We start from the raw sequence: 26242 nt of genomic DNA on the forward strand, positions 1-26242 counted from the left end.
GGACGTTCTTCTCCAAGCAGTATTTCTCTACCTCCAGGATAAAGTGGTGGAAAAACCAGTCCTGGAAAACGGCCTGTGTAACCCAGGCCCTGGGGTTATTCTTCCACACAATAGGAAGAGAGCCCTTGGCTCTGTTTCTGAGGGCCCTTGGGTTCTCTGAATGATAAGCTAAGAGAGGCTTCGCTTCATATCACCGGAAACACTGCCACCAAACAACAGAGTTAGCCTGTCCTTTGCTGCGCTATAGCCTGGCATCAACTTTCCCTCCTTCCTGAGGTAACTTTGGTCTGGCATCCTTTTCCAGCACAGTCCTGTCTCGTCCACATTAAACACCTGCTCAGGTAAATACGCGCCTTCATCAATAATTTCTAGAAGCGTTTCAGGAAATTCCTGGGCAGCTACCGTATCTGCACTCGCTGTCTCGCCGCTTACTTTTACGTTGTGAAGGTTGGCTCCAGTCTTGAACCGATGAAGCCAGCCGTGGCGGGCATTAGAAGATGCGCCCTCTGATTCTTCGCCGTGTTTCTTCTTCAAGCCTTCATAAAGGCTCTTAGCTTTCTCTTGAATCTGCATTAAGCTGAGCGGGACTCAACACTAATGCTGGTCCTGCATCCACACACTGAGACGTTTCTCCATCTCCTCCACCAATTTTCCACGCTTCTTCGATATTACTGTCTGCACAGCAGACTTTACATGTTCCATGATCTTGCCCTTGTTCTTTAGAATCGTGCCGATGGTTGAACGACTCATCTTACAAGAATGAGCGGCATCTACCATCTTTTCACCTCGCTCCACTCTCTCAATTATTTTCACATTTGTTTCCGTCGTTATCGCTTGGCCCTTCTTAGCGGCACCGGCTACATCACCCCTGTTTTTACGCTTGCTTCCGGACACCCTGGGCTTGAAATAAAGATGCTGTACTCCTGTACTCTATACAGTCCTGCACAGTAAAGTGCGCAAGAGCACAACCACTTGTCGAAGATGCGCGCTCATGACAGTGTACGCCAGACACGTGAACTGACTTTTGTGATTGGACATGTGAAGGTACATTCACCTCTTTGAAAGTTCACAACTTGAAGGTTCACGCGTAGAGGATTTACTGTAATTCATGCAGATGCTTCGCCCTCAGGGAGGTGGGCCGTGACTTCCCTGCCAAGACTGCAGTGTGGGAAGAGGGGGAAGAGTCCCTGTAGGGGAAAGACCCGACAGATCCTGCCTGGGCCAGGTGACCCAGGTGATGAGGTGTGTTGACAGCAGGTGCCCTAGGTACAGTGGGATGCGAAGGCACCTCGCCTTCTGGTCTTCCTGCTAAAACACACAAACCCCAAAACTGAGACCATGAGAAAAACATCATACAAATCCGGAATGAGGGCCGTTCTACAGAATGCCTGACCAGTACTCCTGGTCAAGGTCTCAAGGTCAAGTACTCAAGGTCATCAAACACAAAGAATGTCTGAGAAGCCATCACTGCCTAGGGCAGGCTACGGAGCATGATGACTAAATGTGCTGTCCTGGATGGGGTCCTGGGACAGAAGAAGGATGTTAGGGGAAAACTAAGGCAACCCTATTAAAGAGTGAACTTTTTAGTAATGTGTCAGTGATGGTTCGTTGGTTGTGACAGATGTGCCGGAGGAGCGTCAGATGTTATCTTTAGGGGAAATCCGGTATGGGGTGTCTAAGGAACTGCTGTGTCTTCACAGCTTCTCTATATAAATCTAAAGCTATTCAAAATAAAATGTTTATTTAGGTATTTTTAAAAATTAACAGACAAATTAAGATGTTACCCCAAAATATGTTTAACACAAAGCTTACAGTGTTTTAAAAATTCTAAAAGTTCGAATATTTCTTTCCATAGTATTTTAAGATTTTATTTCAGATACTTGTATTGTGATGTTAACATCTATAAAATGTGCACTCCTTTTATGAAAATTCTTGATTTAATTAACAGACAAACTGTCTTGTAAGGGTTCCGTTCTGGGAGATGGAGTGTTACATTTTATTATAGTTTCCCCCTTGATGTCCTTCATTTGCATTTTAGGAGAATGGATTTGACCAGCACTTTGTAAACTTTGTAAGTTAAATGTTAGTGACGCGTGGGCTTGCCTGCACTGGTCCTTTGAGCCTTGTGTCTGCACAGATCCCCTCTGAATAGGCTTCGAGGAAACGACTCATTGAGCAGCCTGGTAGTCGTCCTCCTTGGCCGTGCGGGAGCAGTGATGGCAGAGAAGGACCGGGACTTTGCGTGTGGCTGTCGTGTGAACGTCCCGCATTCCAGTTCTTTCCTGTGCAAGACTCCTGTTTTCTGGGAGATAAACGTTTTGAGAGAAACGGAAGCACGCTGACTCAGATTCCATCCGTCCATCCGTCCACTCACCGACGGCCGCTTACCTGGTTCATCAGCCCGGCCTTGTCCTGTGGTAGCACTCATGACAGTGTAGTGACAGTTAATGCCTCTCCCGCACTGGTCTGTAGTACCTGCAAGGCAGCGGCATGTGTGTTGGGTCCCCAGGGACCCCCAGCCTCCAGCTCCGTGGAAGCTGTTGGGAGCAGATGGCCGTGGGCGCCTCGCCTGCCTCCAGGTTCTCCTGTTTGAACAGCTCCGACCGAGGGTGTTCTCTGGCAGCTGGGCTTGTGGGCGCGGGGCAGGAATGTCAGAGGTCATGCCCCAGGGTAACCCCTCACCAAAGAGGGCGGGGTGCTCCTGACTAGGAGGCAGTTCTGAGGTCCGTGCGCGGCCTCTCCGGGGTCCCCAGCAGCTGCCAGTCTGCACAGAGCTGTGACCTGCTTCCCGGAGCTCCCTTTTTTGACTCTTTCCTTCCGTCTCACTTCCCCTGGTCTCGGGGTCAGCTTTGGGAGAACCCACACTGAGACCGTATGCAGTAAGTCGGTATCTATCGACGAAATTAATAAGCATAGTAAATGAGTAAGATCCTGACCATTCAAAGAAATTATCATCCAGGAGAAAAAGGTTATCAGAGCTGTGCAGATCCCATGAATGAGACATAAAGCGACGACTGATGAGAAGTACAGATAGAACATGCGTATTCAGGGGAAGAAGTCGCTGCAGACTTCCCTCCTTACCCTCCTGACTCAGGGTCAGCTCCTGCCTGGTGACCTTGAGCCATCCAGCACCTCACCTGTCGCGTGGCTCACATCCCGGTGCCCTCGTTCTGCCATCCGGTGAGCTGGGAGGACAGAGGTGTGTCTGCTGTGTCCCCTCATGTCTCGACACTGGGACAGTGCCCCGCAGACAGTAGCTTCACAGGTGTCTGTTGGGCCCGTGCGTTCATGGGGAGACTAAGCGGCAGAGTTTCCATGAGGAGAGGGTTGGAGTCGTGGGCACGGATTCAAATCCCACTCCAGTCACTGCCTAACTTGCTGATTGCAGGCCGGTTGCTCAGTCAGCTCATATGTAAAGAAATGGAGGCACACCCTTCAAGGTCGTGACATCAATTAAATGAGGTCATTTCCTGTAGTACCTGGAGTTACAGCACAGAAATGAGCGCTCAGATGTTCACTGCTTTTATGGAGAAGATGGCATTTGAGGTTGGGTTGAAATTGGACGAGAAAAAAGTGGAGAAGGGAGTTTGAATTACAGCAGAAGGAACAAATGCCAGAAAGTGAGATTAAGGACGGTAGGGAGCTTATTAGCAGGGAGCTGTGTGCCTGGACCCGAGAACAGGAAGTAGGGAAATGCGGCCACGGAGAAGCCAGACCACGGAGGTTCGTGAATGCCAGCCTGAGTTGTCTGACTTTATTCCACAAGCAGAAGGGGAGATATCTGAGAAGGGAACTGCCCATGAAGTGATGGGATTATGAACTATGAGTTACAGTACCCTGAAGAGAGGTCAGAAATGAAAATAGAGGTTTGGGAGCGGTTCACATAGTTTATCATGAAATTGGCAAACCAGTCAGCATATACCGCCTGTTTACCACAGTAGGAAATAGAATAACAGGGGTCCTTTCCACAGTCAAGGAACTTGGTTAGCGTCACACCGTTTAACACTTATCTTGCTAATTAGTATGTACAATATAGTAATTTTTTTCTTCTGGGATATTTCCCAGGTAATCTGAATCTTCCCCAAATGAACAGATGGGTATGGGCTTAGCGGCATTGTCAAAGAGGTCTCTTGGAGGTGTATTCCTTGAGTGAACCAGGAGATAGGAGTGAGGTCCTCCTGGGCAGTGGGCAGTGGGCCATTGTCCGGCTACGGGCACAGCTTTGGAGTCACAGTACCTTGTCATTCGTTTTGCCAACTGTCAGTTAACTTCTACAGAAATTTAAATAATAAAGGCTACTTTATGTGCATTTGTTCACATCGTGGCTGTTTTCAGGGCTCCTTGTGTAGATCCTTATTTCCATTTCATGTTTATATAAATGATGCCTTCAGGTTTTTTAAATTTCCAGTTATTCCTTGCTAGTATATAGAAATACAGTGGCATGTTTTTTTGTTGTTGTTTTTTACTAACTGCATTCTCTGACCTTGCTAAACTCTTTTTTTAGATCTGGGAACTTTTTTGTAGATTCTTTGGTGTTTTCTGTGTAGAAAATCACAGAGTCTGCCAATAAAGACAGTTTTGCTTTTTCCTTTTATATCCGTAGCCTTCATTTTTTTTTCTTGCCTTCTTGTACTCGTGAGGACAGCAGTGTTGATCATCATGAGCGTCTCGCTCTTACAGGGAAAACACTTCTTATTTTCCATTGTCTGTTAGCAGTAGATTTTTCATGCAGACTCTTTTTTTGTAATTTTTTTATGCGGTACGCGGGCCTCTCACTGTTGTGGCCCCTCCTGCCGCGGAGCACAGGCTCCGGACGCGCAGGCTCAGCGGCCTCCGCGGCATGTGGGATCCTTCCGGACCGGGGCACGAACCCACGTCCCCTGCATCGGCAGGCGGACTCCCAACCACTGCGCCACCAGGGAAGCCCTGCATACTCTTAATCTGATAGAGGAAGTTCTTTACTGTTACTGATGTTTGCCTTTTGTTTCTTTCCTTTTCAGCAGAAGACTCAGAAAGTGGTGTTTACATGCGATTCATGAGGTCACACAAGTGTTACGACATCGTTCCAACCAGCTCCAAGCTTGTGGTCTTTGATACCACGTTACAAGTGAGTGTGCCCAGTTTCCCTGAATCTGGGGTATATTATTTGGTGCCTGCTTTGTCAGGTAAGTTAAATCCAGCAGGACCCGCAGACAGTATCCAGTCCTTTCTGCACGTCAGGTCCTGTGCTGAGGTTTTGTCTGAGTTGTCAGTCGTCATGGCAGCCTTCTGGGGAATGTGCTGTTTTACGGATAAGGAAGCTCATTATCTAGAGTTTGCTCACATTCTAGCATTTAAGAACTCAGCCCACAGAGCTGGTGAGTGACGGGGCCTGGAATTGGCACTCGGGTCTGTGTGATGCGTGCCGGCCCCAAGCCCTTAACCGCTAGCTGCACCTCCTCCCTCGGCTCGTCCTGAAGGCCTGAGCTATTTAGTAGAACAGTGAAGTTGAAATAATACTGGTTCAAAAGAAAGCATCGCTCAGGTGGGTAATCTCCTAAGAGAAAACTCTGCTGATCTCTTTCAGCAGAAAATTTGAACCTGATTATTTTGGTGTGAAAATTATGCTTGTTGTAACTCGTTTTATACCAATATGACTTACAGTCAGACGTGAAAAGTCCCAAATACTACATTCAATGCGACGACCAGAGTACATCCGGTGTAATAAAATACGTGTGCATACACAGGTATACGTGTGTGCATTTGGTGTATAGATTTACACATCAATCTTTACCAAGCAGGATTGTGTTCACCTGGGCTCCCCAAAAGTAGAGGCTGAGCCAGGAATTCATGGGCAGTGGGCGCTTTAACTGGGCGTCCTGCCAGGGGAGCCCCTGGGGGACTGGGGGAGAAGGGGAAGGGGCAAAGGCCAGGGAAGGCAGCCTCCGCTGATCCCTCAGGGGGACCCCAGCGGGTAAGGTGCCTGTGCGAGTTCACCCTGGCCTCTTTCAGCCTCGTCCAGGGCTGCCCTGGGAGATGTGTGCCCTGGCCCTGCCAGCTCGTCCCAGCGCTCGGGGCCCTCTCCCCAGGCCTCCCCCGCCTGCTCTGCTGGCGCCCCCAGCGGCCCGCCCTGTGGCTCTTCCTTGAGGACGCCTGGGCTCTAGGAGCTCCTTTGCCTGCATTCGGTCTCAGCTGCACAGGATTCTCAAGAATGTAGACATGGCTTAGTTCTTAATTTTATTTTCCAATTTTTTTTTTTTTTATAAATTGGCCTAAAATCCTATGACTTTGCTAAATTCACTTCGGACCAGGTAACCTTCAAGGTCCCTTCTACAACTCTGATTCTTTGACACAAAGAGGACAGAGAGGCATCCAGGTGCAGTGTTACAGGAAATACTCTCTACCACGGTAACTACAGACTTCAATAGTAAAGTAACGAGAAATTCTGAATTCCCCAAATAAAGAAGTAGACCAGCCCGTCTCACCTTCGCTCCACCCTCCAAAGTCCTGACCGTCACTTTCCACCAACAGAAAAGCACATGACAGTGCATACGCCCTGCACCTGCTTTCACTCCTGTTCAGCTTTTCCCGTGTTGTAAAATTAACTCTTTTCTGAATTTAGAATTTAGCCAGAGTGAGTAAGACATGAAAAATGTGATGCTTTATGGATCATCGGAGGTCACTAATCCAGTGACTCTCACTTCCCTAATTAGTAGAAGCTGCATGTGCCTGTCTCCTGGAAGTCACGAATCCTTGAGGCTCTAAGCTTTAAAGGAGCTAAAATTGGTTACCATGGAAATGGGGGGGTTGGCACTGGTTACAGCAAAGTTAAAGATGTGTTTGAAAGGGCTGACTCGACTGTTGTCTAGACACAGACAGCAGTGGTGGTCGTGGACGTGTCTCGAGAACGAGGGAAGCGAGCAGGGGAGACACAGCCCGTCCTCGAGACCAGGTGACCGTCCTCTGGGTGGGGTCGTGGCCTAGACGGCTCCCTGTGTGCGCGTGTGATGGGACAGCATGGAGCCACCGAGGAGGGCGGAAAAGACGTTTGTGGAGAATGTGTTTGTTTTTTTTTTAAGATTTAATTTTTTATTTATTTTTGGCTGTGTTGGGTCTTCGTTGCTGTGTGCAGGCTTTCTCTAGTTGCAGCGAGTGGGGGCTACTCTTCGTTGTGGTGCGCGGGCTTCTCATTGCGGTGGCTTCTCTTGCTGCAGAGCACGGGCTCTAGGCGCGTGGACTTCAGTAGTTGCGACACGTGGGCTCAGTAGTTGTGGCTCGCGGGCTCTAGAGCGTGGGCTCAGTAGTTGTGGCGCACAGGCTTAGTTGCTCTGCGGCATGTGAGGTCTTCCTGGACCAGGGCTCGAACCCATGTCCCCTGCATTGGCAGGTGGATTCTTATCCACTGCGCCACCGGGGACATCCCCTAATGTATTTATTTTTAAGTTAAAAAAAAGCAGGTTGCAGAGCAACACTTACATTCTGACCAAGTTACCCTGAGGGCCCAGAGTATCAGAGACACAGCTGGTCTGGGAACCAGAGTCAGCTGTTCACAGGTGGACTGAAAACGGGGTCGCAGACAGTGGAGAAGAGAGGGAGAGAAGGGCCGCTCGCCCCAGGCGGCCGCGCCCTCAGCCTCTAGCTCAGCCTCTGTGAGGCCCGTGGGCCTCCCGCAGGCGGGGCTGTGACGCGCCCCAGGGTCCTGTCGCTCAGTCTCGCGTCAGTGTGAGAGACGGCGCCTTGGTCCTGGTGCCCCGGAGCCCAGTGCACGTCCTAGAGTCGCGTCCCTCCCCCTTGGCCCGCCTGGTTCTCCCTCGGCGTCGGCGGTCGTCCGGAGCCCCGACTGCGGTGTGACTGAGGGAGGGGGTGATGCCCGACTCCCACCGGCTCCCCCACCCAGTGTCGCGGGGTGCTCGGTGCTCAGGCTGGACGGGGCGGACGCCGCCCGCTCGGCTTGCACGGTCACTCGGCATCTCAGCCGAGTTGTTCCTTCCCGACCAGGGCCCCGTAGTAAGCCAGGAACTGTTTCTCAAGAGGAAAAGAATTACCTGCAGACGAAGGCATGGCTTTTTGCTCTTTGTTTGTTCCAAAAACCCAGTGAATCTCCTGCTGGTGCCTGATGGGGGCCTCATTCGGCGTCCCCAGCTCGGCCTTGTGGGGGGCCCCAGGCCCGGGTGGACGAGGGGCCTGCCCTGCCGCAGAGCTGTGTCTTGCTCTGGGCCCCTGTGAAGACTCACTCTGACCGTGTCAGAGCAGCGCTCAGACACAGTGTGTGCCGCTTGCGGAGACCTGCCAAGGGTGGCAGGGGTGCGGGCAGCAGCCTGAGTGGCATGGGGGTCTCTCCGACGCTCCAGGCCGTGGCCTCCCTCACTGGCTGGCTGGCCGATGTCACACCGAGGCGTCTGAAGCATTGCCACTTCCTGCCCATCAGACCCGTCAGCACTGTGTCATCGATGTCACGGGACCGTGTGATGTGAGGCCTGTGGGGTGGTCAGCATCTCTGCAGACTGCGTGCAGTCACAGAGCCAGAGGTGAGGGTGTGCGAGCGTGCCATGCAATGTCAAGGCAGACTGCTTCTCGGGGTCCTTGTACGTTGGTAGAGGGAAAAAGCGTGCGCGGCTGACGGCTGCAGGGCCCTGCGATGCTGCGTCTGGAGTTACAGGAATCCAGTCACTCTGGGAGATGCGGTCCCAGCCAGACGGGCAGCTTCCCTGGGGTGTGACGGCCAGCCTCTCCATCTGCGCACTTCCCCAGGGATGCTCTGCTGTGCTTGGCTTGCCAATCTGGTAGCTTCAGGGGCGTCCTCCCTGGGCCTCCTCGGCACGATATCCCTCGCCGCGTGGGTCCGAGAGCCAGTGTAGGGATCCCAGTGACATGCTCAGGACTGAGCGGGTAACCACGGTGTGGCCTGCAGCCCCGTGAGCTCCTTGTGCTTGACCTTGGCTGCGACTCCGTCTGTCACCTGACTGACCGTAAACCCCGCCTTTGACCAGTGACCATGGTGGCATTTGGGGTTCTAGGAATCAGCGTCCACTCAGAGCCAGCATCCGGTCACCCTGGAAAGTCTGCGTCTCCTTTTCCCCAGTGCTCAGTCATCCTAGGAAGTGGGACAGGAGGAACGGCACGTCCTGGGCGGGGCACTGTCCTCGGGGGACCCCACGCCCCTCAGAACGGGGCTCTGGGTCTGAGAGCGGCTCAGGTCTGGAAACGGTGAGAGGACAAGACTCCGTGTTGGTGACTCAGGTTGGGGTTTTGGCCCCTGGACTGAGAATTTCTCTTGTTACGTAGATCAGGCAACACTTTAGAGGACCATGCATCTGTCTCACTTCTAGGGATGCTGTAACTGGGTAGCCACGACCAAACCGTCTGCGAATCAGAACATTCTCACCCCTGGCCACGAGCCTGCCCTGCTCCCTCAGGACCTGCCACCACACTGGCATCAGTGAGGCCGTCATGGTGCTGCCCCCTGCAGAGCGCAGCCAGCACGCAGCTTCTCGGGGTAGGGGTCCCCGCACGCAGACATTTCTCAGAAACCTGGGGAGGCTGTGACCTCGGGGCCCTTTGGGGGAAGGTAGCTGAGGGCTGGCTGTGCAGGCTGCATGTGCTGAAATCTCCCTGAGCCTGTGGGTTCACTCTTCCTCGTTAGGCCTCCGAAGTTCTGGCATCTCGGCCTTCTCAAACATGCACTCAGCAATGCCCTGCATTTCAAGGCAGTCAACTCAGAAAGCTTCAGAGCCGTTCCCAGTGGCATGCACTAAACATTAAATCCACATTTCTGGTAAATCCACCTGTGTCAATAAACCCTACCATATCCAGTGTTCAGTTCCCTCTCCTTGGTCTAATATTATTAGAAGCTATTCCCACACTTACTTCCCAGGTTTCTGCAGATATGAAATAGCGGAGCTTTATCGTTGTTTCCATGTGTGAGGCCCCGTCTCGGGGTCAGGCTGGAGTCTGTCCCCAGTCACAGGTCTCGGGGCCGCAGAGGCAGCTGTGGTTGTCTGGGGAATGGAGAACGAGCGACCCCGTGCAAGGCGTCTGCCCAGGAACACTTGCTGCTGGGCTTCCAGGCAAAGAAAGGCCATTCTGACACCACGCAGCCGGCCGTTTCCACTGCCAAGGGAGGCTCGGAGTCGCTCTGGCATTCAGGAATCTCTGCTTCGTCCGAGTCCAGCCCTGTGGCTGTGCTGGGTTCCAGGGCTCCTCCTGCACTCCTTCCAAACCAGTGCCCCGGCTTTCACGTCAGAGACCAGGGAGACTGAGTTCGGGGTGGTGACTCTCCGAGTCCCGCAGAATTACATTTTGTGTTGGATTTGGGAAAGGTCAGCCTGGTAGCTACAAGACAAGGGCTTTTTAGGGCTGCCATAGAGGCTGCCAGGTTCTCGGTGACCGAGAGTCCCCAGTCGGAGCTTGTCCTTTCCCCGGTGTGTGAGCCCCATCCTCTGGCAGGACTCTGCCCACACCAGATCCCATGTTCCTTTCGCTGCAGTGATAGCTAGTGCAGCAGCCCCTGGCCCCTGCTCTCCTCTGGCGGCTGCAGAGTTGGGCAGGGACACCACGGTCACAGGTGATGCTTGTTCCCTCTCAATGCCGCTGCCTGCCCGGGGTCGCTGGGGATCTGAGTCCCCGCTGACCCAGAGCTCAGCACTGTGTTCAGGCCCAAAGACATGCGCCCGGTCCCAAACCCTCTGTCCCCAGAACCCTGCCTGGTGCGTGCGCTTCTGTATCAGTCAGGGTCCAGTCAGGACGCAGAAGCCATAGCAGCCGTTGAACAGAAAACTAACATAAACCAGTGGTAATTGGACGTAAGTCAACTGGGTCACTGACAGGGTAAGTACTGACCTCTGAGGCAGCGTTCTCAGACCTGCAGCTGTAGCATCACTAGGAAATTCCGGGACACACAGACAGACCATCAGGCCACCTCAGACCCACTAAACCGAAAGTCATGGTGAGGCCCAGTGGTCGTGTCTTACCGAGTCCTTCCAGCAGTTCTGGTTCTAGCGCTCTGCGGCTCGAAAACCGCTGCTCTGGGGCATCGTGGAGGTAAGGAAGAGCCTGTGGCGCCTTCCGAGGGGCCGCCTCTGGCTGGGGCTGTGCCTTGGCGGCAGGCGGTGGGGGGAGAGCGTGGGGAGGCCGCTCAGGCGGGACTCAGCCGCTGCTGCTGCAGGAGGGAAGCAGGTGGAGCGGCCGGCAGGCGGGAAGCCCCCAGGTAGGGACGTGCGCCGGGCCGGGCCCTCTCCCCACACTCCTGTGTCCTAACCTCCAGGCGCTGTGGAACATGACCTTACCTGGACGTAGGGCCACTAAGAGGTAATTAGTCACGAAGGCGTCGGTCCCATAGTCCACTGTGATTGGCGTCATTATACAAAGGGGAGATATGGACACAGAATCCTGCATACGGGGAGAGTACCGGTGACAATGAAGGCAGAAATCAGTGTGACGCGTGTGCAAGCCCAGGGGTGTCAGGGCGTGCCTGCACACCACCAGCGGCCAGGTGAGAAGCCTAGAACAGATCTTTCTGCACAGAAAAGGAACCAAGCCTGCTGACACCCTGATCTCAGACTTCCAGCCTCCAGGACTGTGAGACGATCAGTCTCTGTCGTTTGTGCCCCTAGTTCATGGTGCTCTGTTGTGTCCGCCCTCGCGCACCGATACAGGTGGTCATTGGGTGAAGCAGCCCGTCTTCAGCCCAGCCCTCCAGTCCTCGCTGGCCTCCCTCCTGTCAGGCTGCAGTAGAGCCCATGGCAGACTTGAGATGTGGTCCACAGGGCCCCAGTGTCACGAAGCAGAGTCAGAAGGGAGGGTTTGGGGCTGAGAGACAGTAATTTAGTAAATGACGGAGTAGAGAACACATACCATCCCTTCCGAAGAAGTCTGGCAGCGCAGATAGTACTGATAGGTATGGTTTAGTGCCTTCAGGTTCTAAATGGTAACTTCTCAGGAGGTATGGAAGGCTCCAGAGTAAATAGAATTGCACAGTGGAATCATCACTTCCAGGACTGGGCGGCGACGGGAGCACTGGGAATCATGGGTCTTCCCTCACGATGGCAGTGTGAGGGAATGTGCGTTTCTAGCAACATTCTACTAACAGCGTTTTTAGTAAACTTTTTTAGATTGATAGAAGAGTTGTGAGGATAGTACAGATCGTTCCCATATACCCCACACCCAGTTCGCTCCATTCTTGCCATCTTACGTTAGCATGGTCACATTTGTCACAGTTAACGAACCAGTATTGATACGTAGTTATTGCCTGAAGTTCATAGTTTGTTTAGATTTCCCTGTGTCTTTCCTGATGTCATTTTTCTGCTCGAGGATCCCATCCAGGTTACTGTTAACATTTAGTCGTCACGTCCCCTTAGGCTCCCCTTTGCTGTGACAGTTTCTGAGACTTCCTGGCTTTTGGGAACCTTGACAGTTTTGAGGAGCTGGCCAGGTGTGCTGTAGGCTGCCCCCAAATGGAATTTGTTGGCTGTTTTTTCCTCATGACCAGACTTGGATTATGGGCTTTGGAAGGAAGACCACAGAGGTAAAGTGCTCCTCACGTCATATCAGACCTGCTTACTGCTTACCGCTGTCGATCTTAACCGCAGTCACCTGGCTGCGGTATGTCTATCAGGCTTCTTTACTGTAAAGTTTCTCTTTTCCATACTGTCCTCTTTAGGAGAAGGTCACTCTGCACCGCCCACACGTAAGGAGTGGGGAGTTGAGGGCTACGCAAGATAGTTGGAATTCTTCTGCAAAGGACATGTGTTCCTTCCTTTAACTTATTTATTCAGTCATTTGTGTCGGCATACGTTTATGGAGATATACATATATATATATATATATTCCATTAGGTTATAATCCACTATTACTTTGTTTTATTGTTCAAATCATTCCAATTGATACGATTTTAATAGTGCCAATGAAAGAGAATACAGGCAAGTGTCCAAATAAGTGGCTGTTTGCCAAACACGGGTGTTTAGAAGAACATGTAGAAAATATAGAAAGACGAGCATATAAGTAAGTTGAAGAAGGGCATGACTAGGAGGGGGCTGCCCAGGGTCCTCTTAATTGGGGTTAGACTCGAGATCCACAAGCGGGAAGCAGGTGCTCACCTGCTTTAGAAGCAAGAAAGATAAGGGTTCGCTCTGTTGCTCAAGATTCATGCTGCAGGTGCTGATAAAGAGGAAGGGAAACTCTTCAGCCCGTTTTGTGCTTTTTCATTATCAAGGAAAATGATCTTCAAAACGGAAAAAGTACAGTGAATGGTGATTAGAAGATCTTACAGCCCAGGATAGGTGTGGACGGTAGGAGGTGCCTGTTTGCTTTCTGATCCCTAGTTTAGTCAGGATGCAGACTGCCAGGATGCAGGCTCTCAGTGGGAGTGGAAGAATGGTGGAGAACAGGTCTGAGGCCTGACGCCTGAGGTTCCAGGTGAGAGGAAAAAGAGTCCTCAGAAAACGGTGGGAAATGTGGTGTCATTCCCAGGTAAGGGGTTTGAATGAATTATTCATAAAGTAATAAAAGTAGTAATCTCTGGAAACCTATCACGAACCGACCCCAGAAAGTCGGGGAGATGAACCCGATTTCCTTTTGGGACTGTTCGTAGATGTGGTAATACCGTGAAAGGCGAATCTGGGTTTCATCTTGACGGTTGACAGAGCCTCGTGCCCTGTCCTGATGGAGAAGATGCAGAAGTGTATCTTGGCAGCTCAGTGAACTGCTGGCTTACGGACCTTAGGGGAACGTCAGTGAAATCGCAGTCTGCCTGGAGCGAGGTTTCTAGCTGTACTGGATGCCTCTCGCGGGCCGGGCCACCTGCTACTGCAGCCAGCCCTGCAGGCGTGGTGGGCGGCACCCCCGCTTCCGTAACCAGCGGGGATGAGCAGGTGGGGAAACGCCCCTGCCTCGCACGCTCGGGGAGGACGATCCCAGTGCCGTGGAGCCCCTGCCAGGCCCCTGTCCTGCGGCCAGCTCCACCACCCTTCACACACTGACACTGGCTCCCCTGCTAGCCTGTGTCACTCCTGCCCCCGGGACCACGTTCTCAAATAAACCACGTGCGAGCCAGGCTCTGCTTTCTGGGTGAGACACTGCTGGGGCGCCTTGAGATTCTTTCACTCTAAGCTCGGCAGCCTCTGGAACAATGACTTGAATACCGACTTTGTTGACCGCATCCTCTGATCGACAGATGACTTGAAACCAGGAGAGAGAGCGAATAATAACCCATATCCAGAAAGAGTCCTCCGTAAGCTGAATTATTCCTAGGCCTAATGAAAGTACCTGCCACCCAGAGCAGTGGGAATTAGAGCGCGTCGCAGAAGAGCAGAAGGCTGGGGGTTCAGAACTGTGGCGGCGTGAGGGCGACCTGACGCGGCCCCGCCCCCATCAGGCTCACGCGGGGCGGGACCTGCTGATGCCGACAGCCAGCAGACTGCTAACCCAGAAGCACGGGCCGTGGTTTTAAGCGTCACGCAGTTTAAAAGTGGTACGAGAAGAGCTTACCTGAAAACAGCAGTCCCTGTTCCTTACGCCCTTGTCGTCATACTCCCCAGAACCGACAGTTCAGCTGTTAAATCTGGCGTTCACTGCCACATTACCTTGATTCATCAGTTTTAGACACGTTTTCCTCCCTAATTCGGTAGCTGGGTTCTTTGTTCCTTGTGTGGCTTCCTTCCTCCCCTCACACCCGGTGTCACCATCTCAGTACCGGGGTGCTTTCATTCATTTGACTGTGTCACTGGGCCCAGTGGTTTACGTGGTTACATTTCCTATTTGTACAGTTCAGTGTTGTTCCTGGAGCTTAGAATTCTTCCGTTTTTTATTTTCTTTGAACACCTAAGGCTTTTCCCACCGGCTGACTTCTCAGTAGGATTTCCTGTGCAGCCGGACTTGGCCCACATTTCCAGCCCTACTTGGAGCCACGCCTGCGGCTCTGCGTCTTCTTGCCCGTCACCGTCACCTGAGACTTTCACGGGTTCATGGTGGGAATTGCCTCCACCCTCTCCTGATTTTTGAACACATGCTTTTCTGCTTTCCTGCTTTATTCTCTCTGTTTTGGCAGAGCACTTTCTCCAGGAGCTTCCGGCCCTAGTGCACTCGGGCTGCATAACAAAACCCCGCAGGCTGGCAGGCTTCACAGGAATTTCTCCCCCAGCCCTGGAGGCTGAGAGTCCAAGACCAAGTGCCGGTGGCGTCAGTTCCTGGCGAGGCCTCTCTTCCTGGCTTGCAGACAGCTGCCTGGAGCGCACGAGAGCTCTGGTCTTTCTCATACGGACACTAATCCCAACCCTGTGGCCTCATCGAACGCTCTCCAGCTCCATCAGGGGGTGCAAACGTCAGGGGGGTCAGGGGGTGCAAACGCTGTCCGTACACGTCCCAGGAAAAGATGCATGAGAGTTAGCTACTGAGGTCGGTTGAGAATTTCGAAGGCGTCCCATTGCTTTTAGCTGCCAGTGTCGCTGAAGAGACAGCTGTCGTGGTTTTTCTCTTCTTTAATCTCCATCTTTTTATGTGCGGTTTTCCCCCTCGGAAGCTTTTGGGGTTTTCTCTCTATCTCTGGTGCTTCCACGCCGGGCGCCTGGTTGTGGTCTTTTCCACTGTGAGCCAGGCACCCGATGGGCCTTTGGACCTGACACACGTGTCACTCGGTCCATGTTCACTGTGCTGTTCGTTCCGAGATTCTCTATCTGCTGTTTCCTTTCTTCTGGAACTTCAGTCGGGAGATCTTGGGCCCCCTGAATTGATCCTTTAATATTCTTATCCTGTCTCCTTCTCTCATTACTTTTCTGTTCTACTTCTTAGAAGCTTCTTTGTTCTTAACCCATCCAGTGAGACGTATTCAAAACTAGAAGTTGTGCAGCTGCAACGTTCAAGGTTGTGTCGAGTGGCTCGTAATTAAGAGTGAGCACCGACAGCTGGGGAGTGATCACAGGGGAGCTTCTGCCTCGGGGGGTCTCACTGAAGAGTGTTGGGCCACCGTCTTTTTCATTGGAAGCCCCCAAATGTTCATCTCTGTGTAGTTCATTTCTGAAGCGGTTTCTCCAGGAAAATAATCCTTTGATGGTGATGGCGGGTGGCTTTGGTCATGACCTGATTTGAAACAATCTTCCTGTTTGTTTTCAGCCCTGCCCCTGCCCAAGCATCGGAGCCTCCAGTCGTGGGTCCTCCAGGTCAGGGGTATCAGTGGGCTCCTCTCCCCGCCCCTCCCCACGAGGTTCCTCCTCTTGGTCAGCGTGAACCGTGCTCCACCCGCTTCTCGTCCTGGCATCTCCTCGCTCATTTTCCTTCTAGTTTATACTCCCTGTAGTTTGAGAATAACTTTTCAAGAGGAAGAGATGTCAGAGATGTTTCTCTGCCACTTTTAAACCTAAGGAGCCATGAGGGAAACTCCAGGAAGGAGATACATGAGGTCCTGCAGGAGTAGAGGAGGGATTCGCCTCGGCCGGGCATGACGTGGGTAGGTTATGTTGAGGACTTAGAAGTTACAGGCAAACTGGGCTTTAACAGGTGGAGCAGAAGGTAAGTCCATTTGAAGTAGAAGGAACATTGTGACACAGCCAAAACAACGGAAGATAAGTTCACGGACTGAGGAGTCGGCTGGACCGTAGGGGTCAGGCTGGGGCTGCATCGCAGAGGGTCTTGGAGACCAAACCTGAGAAGCTGGGCCCATCCTTGCTCAGGGGAGACGCCGTCAGGTGTTGTGAAATCCATTTGACGAGCTCTGATGTAAAAACTTAGTAAACTGTAGTGAACAGTTTTAAAGAGCTTTAGCTATGCATCAGCATTAATTTTAAAAGCCCCACAATTAATTTAATTATTGAGAATCAGGGTAGAACTGTGTATGGAAAGCAGGGAAGCATTAGAGGAATCAGATTCCCATTTGGGACACAGATGTGCTACTTGGCATTTAGATTGCCAGAATCTCTTAGCGCGACTCAGGCCGGCTTACCCTTTGTAAAAATCATTTTTATAGGGCTTCCCTGGTGGCGCAGTGCTTGAGAGTCCGCCTGCCGATGCAGGGGACGCGGGTTCGTGCCCCCGTCCGGGAGGATCCCACATGCCGCGGAGCGGCTGGGCCCGTGAGCCATGGCCGCTGAGCCTGCGCGTCCGGAGCCTGTGCTCCGCAACGGGAGAGGCCACGGCAGTGAGAGGCCCGTGTACCGCAAAAAAAAAAAAAAATCATTTTTATATTAGACTTTTATTTTCCTCTTTACTTAGCTGATTATCACATTTGGTTGTTTGAAAATCCTATTAAGGGCTTCCCTGGTGGTGCAGTGGTTAGGAATCTGCCTGCCAATGCAGGGGACATGGGTTCGAGCCCTGGTCTGGGAAGGTCCCACATGCCGTGGAGCAACTAAGCCCGTGCGCCACAACTACTGAGCCTGCTCTCTAGAGCCCATGAGCCACAACTACTGAAGCCTGTGCACCTAGAGCCCATGCTCCGCAACAAGAGAAGCCACCGCAGTGAAAAGCCCACGCACCGCAACAAAGAGTAGCCCCCACTCGCCGCAACTAGAGAAAGCCCGTGCTCAGCAACAAAGACCCAGTGCAGCCAAAAGTAAATAAATAAATTTATAAAAAAGAAAAAAGAAAATCCTATTAAAATATAAAATTTTTAATTGGTAACAGTTTGAGCAAATTGCATTATCAGTTGAAAGAAATTTTCAGAGGCACTCAAGGCCCCTAGAGTTTTTCCCTTAGAAGTAGACTGCGCCAGTCCTCTTTCCGCCTGTTGATGGTTCGCTGGTGACACACTGTGCCTTCTGTAATTGAGGAGTTTCCTGAGCGGAGTCTTAAATTGCCCCTCAAACACTCCGTGCACGTGGTGCTGAGAAAGCCAAGCTTAGAAGGTTTCGTCCCTGCAGAGGCTGCACTCAAACCACAGCAGCAGGCAGGGCTGCTGGTCTGGGGACACTGAGACGTCCCCCGCTAAGATGCTGTGAGCACGTCTTGTCCACTTTAGGGAGTTCTGTCGGGTCTCTGGAGGGTGGAATTGTGACTCCCTCCATGACGTGTGGACCTGTCAGCAGTTTGTGTGGCTGAAATTAAAACTAACTCATTCTCTGCTTCTGGTCTGTCAGTAGAGAGTGGAAAATTAAAGCTTTTATTCTTTTTAGCTCTTCATAGCAAGTCTGGTTAGTCCACGCACTTGCGGGAGTTCCCTGGTGGCCTAGTGGTTAGGATTCAGCACTTCCACTGCCGAGCGCCCAGGTTCAGCCCCTGGTCAGGGAACTGAGATCCTGCGAGCCGTGCGGCGTGGCCAAAAAATGAAAAGAACAAAAACAAAAAAAACATGCCCTTGTGAGGAAAGCGCTATCTGTTAGCCCCATCTTGTAGCTAAGAATGTTGAGGCTCAGAGAGGGTTAAGGACCTGAGCTGACGAAAAGTCAGTCTGTCCAGTTGGTCCTGCAGCTTCGCCCACTGAAGCCACTAGGAGGCTTTTTTGCTTCACGCCAAGTATTTTCCTTAGCATCTGGTTGTTTTATTAATACCTTCTTGTGCAGAAGTGAAGGCACTTTTCACCTTGAACTCTTCATGTCCCCTTTGCCGCTGGACGGCTGCTTCCCTGGGTTTTTCCCTCACGTGACATCAGCAGTGTATCCTCAGGATGACCTGAGGTCAGCACACATCACCACCCCACCCTCTGCGTCCCTGGCCTGTCCGTCTTCGGTGCCTGAGAGAGTCAGTGCTGTGCGGGCATTTCCTTGTGTTTTGTGTGCAGAGGCCTTGAAGCCCCTTTCGTAACTAACTTGGAGCATTTAGGGGCTGTTTAAGAGCTTGTAGGCAGCAGGTTAGAGAAGTTATTGTGGGGAAGCAGGATTTTCTCTGTTCCTGAAAGAACAGTCATTACATTGAGTGTTAAAGTTAGGCCCTGCTTCTGTTGGTGTTGCCATCAGTCTGATTGCTGCTCCTTTGGAAGTTAATGTCTCTTCTTCCCTCTGGCTGGTTTTCTCTTTGCTTTTGATTTTTAGCATCTTACCTATGATGTGCTGGGTGTGGTTTTCTTTGTATTTTTCCTGCCTGGGTTCTATCTGATGCTTTTGATAGATTCAGATTTTCTATTGAAAGTCGCCTATTTGAACATGATTTGGAAAATGCCTTTGGAAAAATTCCAGAATTTTGTAGCTCAGTTCATATCTTTCTTTTCTCTCAAGAATTGTAGTTCCCTGAATCCTGCCTGCGTGCTGCCCGCCAGTGCTTTCTAACAGGGATTTGTATGTTTTGTCCAACTCGTGCGGTTGTTTTCAGCTACTTCATCATGGCCAAACCAGAACTTTCCGGAGTGGCTTTTCAACAGCTGTGGTCACTTAGGGTTACGGGAATGATCCTGATGAATGATTTTAATACTGGTTTTCTCTGCTAAATCTGTTATTTTGGAGGAAACAGTAAGCAGTTTGTGGTTTTAAAAGTGCCCCCACTCCCTGCCTACTCCAGCCAGTTAGAAAAACAAGCTAAGCAGATATTTAATGTGTTTCAGAATCCGTTCATCCATGACTTTCCCCCATATTCTTTTATAATATTTTCTAGGCCCACAGTCAAGGATTCCCAGAGCATCATCAAGGTAGAAATAGACCATTCACACCGGCACACCGTCCCTGAATGCCATTTAGTTACACAAACAGTGTGAATATTTTTGTGATTCTTGATACAAGCTGTGGTTCAGAAACCATTTTACCTGAATGCCATTTAGTTACTGTCTGGCTCTCGTGCCCTTGGGTTGGCTCTGCTCACCTCCTCTTCCTAGTTTCCTGCCAGTTTGTTCAACAGATTGATGGAGTCCCTGCCGTACTCAGGACAGTGCTGGACTCGGCTAAGACAAGTGTGGAAAATGACTAATGAGACTCCCCCTCACCCACCAGCCGTCCCTCTGCCCTTGTGCAGGTGAACCAGGCACCTGCATAAGTCATTCTAAATAGAGGCAAAATGAGTCACAGTAAAGGCAGAAACAGGTGCCGAGTTATTACTTCTACTCTGACTTGAAGCTCTAGTTTCCTAAAATCCTCTCTTTTGACTATTAAGTTAACAAGGGGTTTCGGAGTATAGTGGGTGAGAAAATAACCTTTTTCTTTCTTAGTAAAAAAGATAAACTGTACCCCAGAATAAAAAAAATTTTTAAGAGATACACTTCCACTGCCTCAGCTCCATAATACAGAAGTTTAATTTTTTTGCTTGTTTCTCTTTGATCTTTTCTGTGTAAATACATGTTTTATATAATTATAATGCATAATTTTATAGTCTGCATTTTCACTGCCGTAAACCTTTTTTTTTTTACTTCAACATAATCTTCACAGTTATACTATTTGATGCTTTTTTCTCACTGGTATACCAACATTTAACAAGTTTTGCTGGAGGCAGATCTTTCTCCAGTTTTCAGTGTTAGAAATAATGCCACATAATTGAACATCTCTGATTCAGGAATCCTACTCCTAAAATTTCTGTATGAGTAAGTAATTCAACAGAGGAAAGCTAGTACACAAACTATGAATATTCTTGTGATTCTTGATACGAGCTGTGGCTCAAAAACTATTCTAACAATTCATGGAGCCACCAGTGGTTTTACAACTGCACTTGTGTCGGGCGCTATAACGAAAACATACTGGCTTATTTAGCAGCTGTAAATGGTACTTTAAATTTGCTTTAATTTTCATTTCTTTGAGTATCAGTAAAATTGAACCATCTTCCATATGATATTTGCTGTCTGTATTTAGAGGTCACTTTCAGCATTGAGCTTTTGGCTTTTAATAAATCATCACCTCTGCTGCCTGTCACGGTGTCCCGGAGGGTGTTTGTCCCGAGGGCTCAGGGAGACACTGTATGTGAACTACTCTGAACAGGGCCCAGCCCATAATAGGCACACAGGGAATGTCTGTCTCGAGAAGATATAAAAGTAGGAATATATGACATCTTTCATTCCTTCTCTTTCTCAACCTCAGGGAAATGAAGGGGGAATGCTTGTTGTTTTGTTATTGAACATATGAAAAACAAATTTTCATTTCAAGTACTTTGATAGAACTTCAGTATTTCTGAATGAACTAATAACCACATATAGGAAAGAGCAAACTCGGAAGTTTGGGGAATTCCCTGCAGGTCCAGTGGTTAGGAGTCGGCGCTTTCACTACCGAGGGCCCGGGTTCAGTCCCCGGTTGGGGAAGTAAGAGCCCGCAAGCTGTGTGGCATGGCCCGAAAAAAACAGACCTTTGAAGTTTAATTCTTCTGTGTGGTTTTAATTACATAAAGTCTCTGATTGCATTGTTTCAGTTTGAAAAAATAATCTCCAATCCCTATATACCTTTCAATATAATACAGAAGCATATTGCTAATGTTAATAAATTCAGTTATTTTTAACTGGTAAGATTTGGTTGAGTGTTTCAGTGGAAGGTATTTTTCTCCCTGCATATATATAGACTAAAAGTGCATGTTGTCTCTCTCATTGGTCTTAGGTTAAAAAGGCCTTCTTTGCCCTAGTAGCCAACGGTGTCCGAGCAGCGCCTCTGTGGGAGAGTAAAAGACAAAGTTTTGTAGGTAAGCGGCAGGGGCCGGGGATCTGAAAGCCTGAGTTAGCTCAAGAAGTGCTGGTTTGGAGTGCAGCCTAGTAGACATGTTACCAATCGAAGGACAGCCTTGCTTTTACATCCTGTGTGGTGGGACTGCGAGTGAATTCAAAACATTTATGTACCTGTGTGGAGTTTCTTTGGATTCAGCGCCGTTTTGGCTCTGAAGCCTCCTCGGTGCCCTTGCTGGTCCCCTGGTCCCAAGGCTGAGGCCCGACCCCTCCCTGTCGGTCCCTCCGCTTGCGGTCCTGCCGCGGGCCATCCCCGCTCCCTCCCCGGTGAGCACTTTTCTGACACAGCAGATGAAACGATGGAAACGTGATTGGTAAAAAGCGTTGTTACGCTATTAAAGCGTTGTTACGCTATTAAAAATACCACGTAACTCACAGTACCTAAGCTCCATAATTTTCTCATCTTATGAATCACAGTGGACAATGGGTGTCGTCCCTCTTAGGAGGCATCGCATCATTCTGAAATGGCACTCGGTGTCCGCCGCCCCTCGGGCTGCAGCTGCCTCAGGGGAGAGGTTCACGCCTCTGTATTCCTGATGTCCGGCACACAGTGGGCCCTTCGTAAATTGTGCCTGTGAAAGGCGCTGTTTTTAGGAGGATTCTCAGAAAACAATCCAAGTGCTACCAAAAGTGTCATGTTTCTAGAGCTTATGGGATACTTTATCTTATTTTAAAGTATCCTAAATTATTTACATGTAGCCACAAGTCTTTTGTGATGTTTAATAACATTCAGAAAGTTTTCTCTTGGTGAATTGCCAACTACTGTGATTAATTCCATTAATTACTATCAGGTTTAATTTCAGCTAAATTTGTATATCTTAGTGTGGTGTAGATAATTAACAGATTAACAGTTTTAAATAGTATATGAAGCTGTGCTGGTAGTCTTTAAGGCTGTCTAGTAAATAAATACTCCAGCTTTGCTTATCAGCTGAAATTTTCCTTTAATGTTTTCGTAGTTTTACATTTAATATATAATTCTTTCTTCCAGGAATGCTAACAATTACAGATTTCATTAATATACTTCATAGATACTATAAGTCACCCATGGTAAGTGCCAGAAATCCTTATGTCAAGTAAGTGGAGCTATATATTTCTCTGTACGTATTTAAAGCTCTGTGTGTGTGTGTGTTTTAAGATTTTGTGTTTTTCTTTTTTGGTACCGGCTTGGTGGTGCCGGTGGTTGATTTTTCCAGATATATATAATGTGCAGGAAACCTCAGTGTAAATCAGTCTGATATTTGAAGCTTAAGAAGGTAGTCGCAGGAAGTATGAAAGGCAATAGCCTCTTTCTTCAGCTTTCAGGAGTCCTCAGGTTAGTGGGATTCTGTGTGCTTATTTATTGCCTGGATAGTCTATACGTTCCATTATATTTCTGCTCCTTAACGGCATTATGGGCATGCCGTAGTGTTGAGATCTGCCTGGACCCATGAATGAAGGAGGCCCCTCGCACCCTTCCAGACCAGGGGTGGCTGTGCCCAGTGAAGCCCACAGTGGAGATGAGAACAACACAGGCCTGACTCCCGGGCCTTATGCAGTTACCCCTGAAATTTTACAAAAGAAATACACGGACTCTGTGCTTCTAAAGAAGTAAAAATTAAAATTGGAGAAATTCAGTTTTGACATTTTTCTGCCACTTAAGAAAAGACTGCTACTGGCTAATTTTAGTGGCAGATCCCTGGTTCCTGGTCCAACTGTTTTACAAGAGCATAGTTTGAAAACTACATATGGCCTTTATCTAACACTGTGATTTTTGTGATTCTACCAGCTTGTTTGGTGTTTGGTTTTTGTTGGTTTTTTTGAGTTGGTGTTTTTTTTGTTTGTTTTTTTTTTTGGCAAGGTTGGAGAAGGACAGAATTGTATACTTTCTTTATCTGGTACTGTTTTGGGTATCTAATAGGTAAAAGGCAATCCAGTTAATACTGTTTTTACATGTAATGGTCAGTATTGCCCAATAATTAAATTCCTACACAAAATGGAAAAATAAGCTTCTGCTTAAGACATACTCTTAGAAGGAAGTTTTACCAAAGACTTCATAAGTATTCCATATTTATTTCACATGACATACCTGATTTCTTTCTTTTTTTTTTTCTGCGGTACGCGGGCCTCTCACTACTGTGGCCTCTCCCGTTGCGGAGCACAGGCTCCGGACGCGCAGGCTCAGCGGCCATGGCTCACGGGCCCAGCCGCTCCGTGGCATGTGGGATCTTCCCGGACCGGGGCACGAACCCGCGTCAACTGCTTCGGCAGGCAGACTCTCAACCACTGCGCCACCAGGGAAGCCCTACCTTTTTTTTAACTATTAAATTCTGTGCTTGAGCGGTGGTTGCTTCTTCCTGCCACCTACAGAGCCTGCCGTGGTGGCACGTCTTGTTTCTCCTCTCCTGCCCACTCAGTTCTCTCTTTTCTCCCTCCTGACCCCTCTGCTCGTCTCCCTGCGGCTTCTCTTCTTTGGAAATCTGAGCCCACTTCCTCCACGTGCACGTTCTCCTTCAGGTCCTTGGTCCTTGCAGTTGAAATTCAGGTCTTTCAGAATCCTCCTGGAGAACTGCCTCAGTGATGGAGAGCCCTGTGCCGTCTCCCTGGAGCAGAATTAGTCACTATTTCAGCGCCCCCATTAACTACCCACACAGCACTTTTCATACTGTATTCTGATTAGTTGCAGGGCAGTGTTTCTCAGCTGGGAGTGACGTTGCCTCCCAGGGGACATTTGACAACATCTAGAGACATTTTTTATCATAGCTGGCGGAAGGGTGGGGCAGTTCTACTGGCGTCTAGCGGGCAGAGGCCAGGGATGCTGCTAAATGTCCTACAGTGCCCAGGACGGCCCTACAACAGAAGCAGCCAGCCTAAAGTGTCAGTAGCGCCAAGGTCGAGAAAGGCTGTCATGGGGTATCTGAGGTTCCTTCTTGTTAGGTAGTTCTTTGAGGTGGAGACTGTATCTTACTCACGTTTGTACCTTACACACACACCCCCCTTCCCATCTTGCCAGCGCCGAACACCCCCAGTACCTAAGGGACCCCCGTGTTAGCTGAGTCATGGCCATGCTGGTGACCGTAGCTAAAGCTCCGAGGCGGGTGTGCAGGCAGAGCACGGGCATCACCTCAGAACCGCCTAAGTGAGACGTAGACCAGGATTGTTCTACTTCCAGCTGTGAAAACCAGAGCCTCATCTTCCTCAGTTAGGCTTTTTCTCTGTCGTGGATGTTGTTCAGTCACCTGGCACCAAAATGGGGGGGGGGCGGGGCGCGGGTTCTCACTTAGTCATTCGTCTCTAGTTCCCCTGTTTTATTATTCTCTAAACCTTTTGGTTCTTCCTTTCAGTTGCCCCTACACTCCCACAGTCACCATTCGAGACCTAACTGTCCTGACACTCGGTTTTGCATCTGGCTCTGGTGCTGTCACGTCGTCCCACTGCTTAAACCCATCAGTGCTGGCCTGGCTTTCTCTCCCAGACACAGAGCCCACCTCGGGTCATCAGTCCCCAGACTCCTCGCTCCTGTCCCCCAGCACCGTCTCCTTTCTGTGTTTCGGGAACGTGAGGAAGTCCTTTTCCTCTCCAGGCCCTTACGAGTTTATCTTCTTTTATGTAAAGTCCATTCATCATGCAGAGCCTGGCTGAAATCTACCTCCTGAAGTTTTCCTTGCCTGACCTCTGACCTCTGCTCATCCCTACTCTCCCTGCATCCCTGCACTAAATAAGCCTTTTAGAGTATGCTCTGATATGTACGCCTTCTTGTTGGTGGTTTCTTGCCAGTTGTTGGTAGCATTTCAGTATCGGACTGTCTTAATGTTGCCAAGTGGATTTTAAGCTTCAAGAAGCTTCAGGAAGAGGCCAGGTTTTCCTACTGCAGGGCCCCCAGGAGTCCCAGTGCAACACTGCAGGAGGCAGAGTGACTTTCTTAAGCTGAGCCGCAGTGGAGGCTGCAGCAGGTGGGGAGGCCCTCCGCCTCAGGCTCACAAACACATGGTCCTCACAGAAGCTGAATGTGGAGGGCCTTCTCTCCAGCTGTTTAGGAAGGGAAACAGATTCAGAGACCTTAAGTACTTTGACCAAAAGCGGCAGCCAAGATGCAGTGATGTGAGTGCTTGACGACTCCAGGTGACTAAGTGCTGTACCCACTGCCCAGCCTCCAGGCTCTCCAGACTCAACGCCCTCTCTACCTTTGTGAAGACACCCATGTGGTCCAGGCATAACCTGATCCAGCAACTTAATTAGCACATGATTTAACCAACTGCCCTTTTAAAATTAGAGATGCTAAAAATCTTATGTATCCTCAGAAAGAAGGAATGTGTGTATATGTGTATATGTGCGTGTGTGTGTGGGGGGGGTGTTCTAAAATTTAAGTGTATCCGAAATTTTCAAATTAAATTAATGAAAATATTGTTGGTTTATGTTTTAAATTTATAAAGCATTTGTCTTCAATGAAAGGTAGAGCACTTTTTGTCTCTCATTTATATTCTAATATTTCTGAATTATCTTGATTGTTTCCATCTGCTGAATTATGGGACTCAGCAGTAGTTATGAAATAGTAATTTCTTTTTTTTCCCTTATGTTGTGTGTGTTAACATTTGTAAATAAGAGTTTTTCTTATTTCTAGGTACAGATTTATGAATTAGAGGAACATAAGATTGAAACATGGAGGGGTAAGCACTGTTGAGTGTTAAAAACCTTTTAATATGAGGAAAAACATGTTCTACATATGTATAAAATGTTTTAATT

The 26242-nt window shown here is 49.6% G+C and overlaps 1 protein-coding gene across 2 annotated transcripts in view; it reads left to right on the plus strand.

Annotated features, from left to right (window-relative positions):
* The window catches only part of PRKAG2 (protein kinase AMP-activated non-catalytic subunit gamma 2), a 277365-nt gene that overhangs the window by 232847 nt on the left and 18276 nt on the right, over positions 1-26242 (plus strand). The window contains exons 6-9 of one of the 2 annotated variants that reach the window (XM_082661762.1): positions 5001-5107; positions 21402-21483; positions 22512-22570; positions 26121-26166. In XM_082661762.1, coding sequence (XP_082517888.1) covers positions 5001-5107; positions 21402-21483; positions 22512-22570; positions 26121-26166 — 294 coding nt within the window. The remainder of the gene's footprint in view (positions 1-5000; positions 5108-21401; positions 21484-22511; positions 22571-26120; positions 26167-26242) is intronic. The other variant, XM_082661763.1, reaches the window with a different exon arrangement.

The sequence above is a fragment of the Grampus griseus genome, assembly GCF_964374135.1.
Source record: "Grampus griseus genome assembly, chromosome: 9".
NCBI lineage: Eukaryota > Metazoa > Chordata > Mammalia > Artiodactyla > Delphinidae > Grampus > Grampus griseus.